Here is a 2,790-nt window from a genome sequence, read left to right on the forward strand (position 1 = left end):
AGGGTGTGATTTAGGAGCCACCCAGAACGTTTCCTAAACCAAACATAAAAGCCACCAGGAATCTTCTAAATTAGAGTCAAGATATGGCAAAAGTAAGAGTTGTCAGAGTAGTTTTAAAATTGAGTCCACATAATAAATATTATAACTTATCTAGGTCTGGGGATAAATATTACCTTGAATTAACTCTATATCTTAGTCTCCTACAGCTCTGAGGTTATTACATTAAACAAGATGAAAATGCTGTTTCCAACAAAATTTTTACATCTGCTATTAAGCATTAAGTGTGACAAAAACAGAGAAAGTTCTTAATGTGGCTTGGGAGATTGGGAAGGATTTATCTGAAGAGTTAAATAGAAACAGAGGAATGAATCACAAAGATCCAGGTATAGGTCAGAATCAGCGTAATGGATGTAGCAAGGGGGAGGGAAAAAACATAAATGATTACACAAAATTTTTTCCAGACAGGTAGGACATATAAGATGACTTGAGCAGTGGAACAGGCTTTGATAGCATTGGTAGAGGAATCTTGTTTCACACACAACTGTTGTGTTTTTAGTTCATTCAGGAAAAAAATGCTACAAGTAGAAAGTGACAATGAGGAATTCCTTGGTTATTGATAAGGGAAATATTCCTAGGGGAAGTAGTATACCATGAGCTAATTTATTCCAAAGTGCAAATTAAAATAATAGTGCACATTAAAAAAATTCTCATGGAATATTCTATTTTCCTTGGACTATATTATTCAAAAAATTCCATAAAAACATTATTTTTTCCTGAAATACAGTCATGATCATTTAATAGGCTGTAAAATCAACATGATGATACATGTGTTTATTTTTAATAAGATATTTTAGAACATAAACACAAGAGAGTAGAGAACCTAAGGGTTAGCTTTTTGTTTCCAATATATGTGTGTAAGTATTTGTGTAGGTGTGAGCAGGTACAGTGGGCTGCAATATAAAATGTCTACCTTACCATATGTTGTAAAAAACATTTGAAAGCCAGGATTATGATCCACCTAATGATATGCTATCAACAGAGCCAAGAGCATGAATTATTTTTAAAACTCATTATCAAGAAAAATAAAATACTTGTAAAATACATTGCTTGGCTTTTCTGAAAAAAACCCACTGTAAGGCAATTTTTCCACTCTCTACTCAGATCTTACTTCCATTGCTTTTACATGCAGACTGGGAAAAAGGACCCAGGAATGAGAAACCACACAGCTCTCACCAGTTTCATCCTTCTGGGATTGACAGATGACCCTCAGCTACAGATTCTGATTTTTATATTTCTACTGATCACCTACATGTTGAGTGTAACTGGAAACCTGAGCATCATCATCCTCACGTTAGTGGATTCTCACCTTAAAACTGCTATGTACTTTTTTCTCCAAAATTTTTCTTTGTTAGAAATCTCATTCACTTCTGCATGCATTCCTAGATTCTTGTACAGTATATCAACAGGTGACAGGACTGTTACATATAATGCTTGTGTATGCCAACTATTTTTTACATATGATTTTGGAATAACGGAATTTTCTCTCCTGGCTACCATTTCCTTTGATCGATATGTAGCCATCTGCAAACCCCTACATTACATGACTATTATGAACTACAGGGTCTGCAAAAGGCTTGTCTTCTGCTGTTGGGTGACAACTCTGCTGATCATATTGCCACCACTAAGCTTGGGACTGGACCTGGAATTCTGTGCCTCTAATGCCATTGACCACTTTGCATGTGATGCTAAGCCAATATTGAAGGTCTCATGCTCAGATACATGGTTCATAGAGCAGATGGTTATTATCTGCTCTGTGATGATTTTTATTTTGACTCTGGTGTGTGTGGTTCTGTCCTACATGTACATCATCAGAACAATTCTAAGACTCCCCTCTGCCCAGCAGAGGACAAGAGCCTTTTCCACCTGTTCTTCCCACATTATTGTGGTTTCTATCACCTATGGCAGCTGCATCTTTGTTTATATCAAACCTTCATCAAAAGATGAAATGGCCATTAATAAGGGAGTATCTATACTCACTACTTCCATATCCCCCATGTTAAACCCATTCATTTACACTCTGAGGAACAAACAAGTGAAACAAGCCTTTAATGACTTAGTCAAAAGATTTATATTGCTGTCAAAGAATTAGGGGAACATTGATGTCCAGATCCCTAAGCACTTTTTCTTCTGTTTCTATCTAATTTTTTCTTTTCCTCATCTATATTTGTCTTTCCATTCAGTACTGACACTGGTCAATTTACAACTTTCATCTCCCTATAAAAAGGCTTCTTTCAGATGATAATTGTAATGAAGGAAAATGAGAATAGGTGTTTCAGGAAATTTTAACTTGACTTCACTCCTAAGATTTCCTTACCATTTCTGAAAGGATTGGGAAATTTATGTTAAAATATTAGTACAATAGTGAACATCATCACTCAAAAGAAAGCACACAGACACAGAAAAACAAAAACAAACAAAAACCTTACTCAAATGAGAAAGGACTTAATATTGAAAAGAATCAATACTTATTCTAAGTGTTTTGAGGTAAAATTTCATAAATGCAAAATATTTTTCAAGTACGGAATATGTATAAGATTTATAATTTGAAAGAAGCATTTATTAATGGGGTATCTTTAAAATCACTTGGTTCACATATTATTTTATTGACTGGAACCTGTCCAATATAAAAATTATTTAAAATTTGCTAAAGGGACATGATTTAAGTTACAATGAAGAGAGAAATGCACTGGCAATTCCTGTTTAAGATAAATCCTTCACTGAAGTTGCATA

At 34.4% G+C, this 2,790-nt stretch overlaps 1 protein-coding gene across 1 annotated transcript; it reads left to right on the top strand.

Moving 5' to 3' along the window:
- The first annotated feature begins 1,210 nt into the window (after nt 1–1,210).
- On the top strand, nt 1,211–2,149 carry LOC130685102 (olfactory receptor 6C2-like). The gene has a single exon (XM_057508287.1). It carries the CDS (start codon nt 1,211–1,213, stop codon nt 2,147–2,149), a length of 939 nt encoding a protein of 312 aa, XP_057364270.1.
- Nucleotides 2,150–2,790: the final 641 nt, after the last annotated feature.

The sequence above is a fragment of the Manis pentadactyla genome, chromosome 10 (genome assembly GCF_030020395.1).
Source record: "Manis pentadactyla isolate mManPen7 chromosome 10, mManPen7.hap1, whole genome shotgun sequence".
Lineage (NCBI taxonomy): Eukaryota > Metazoa > Chordata > Mammalia > Pholidota > Manidae > Manis > Manis pentadactyla.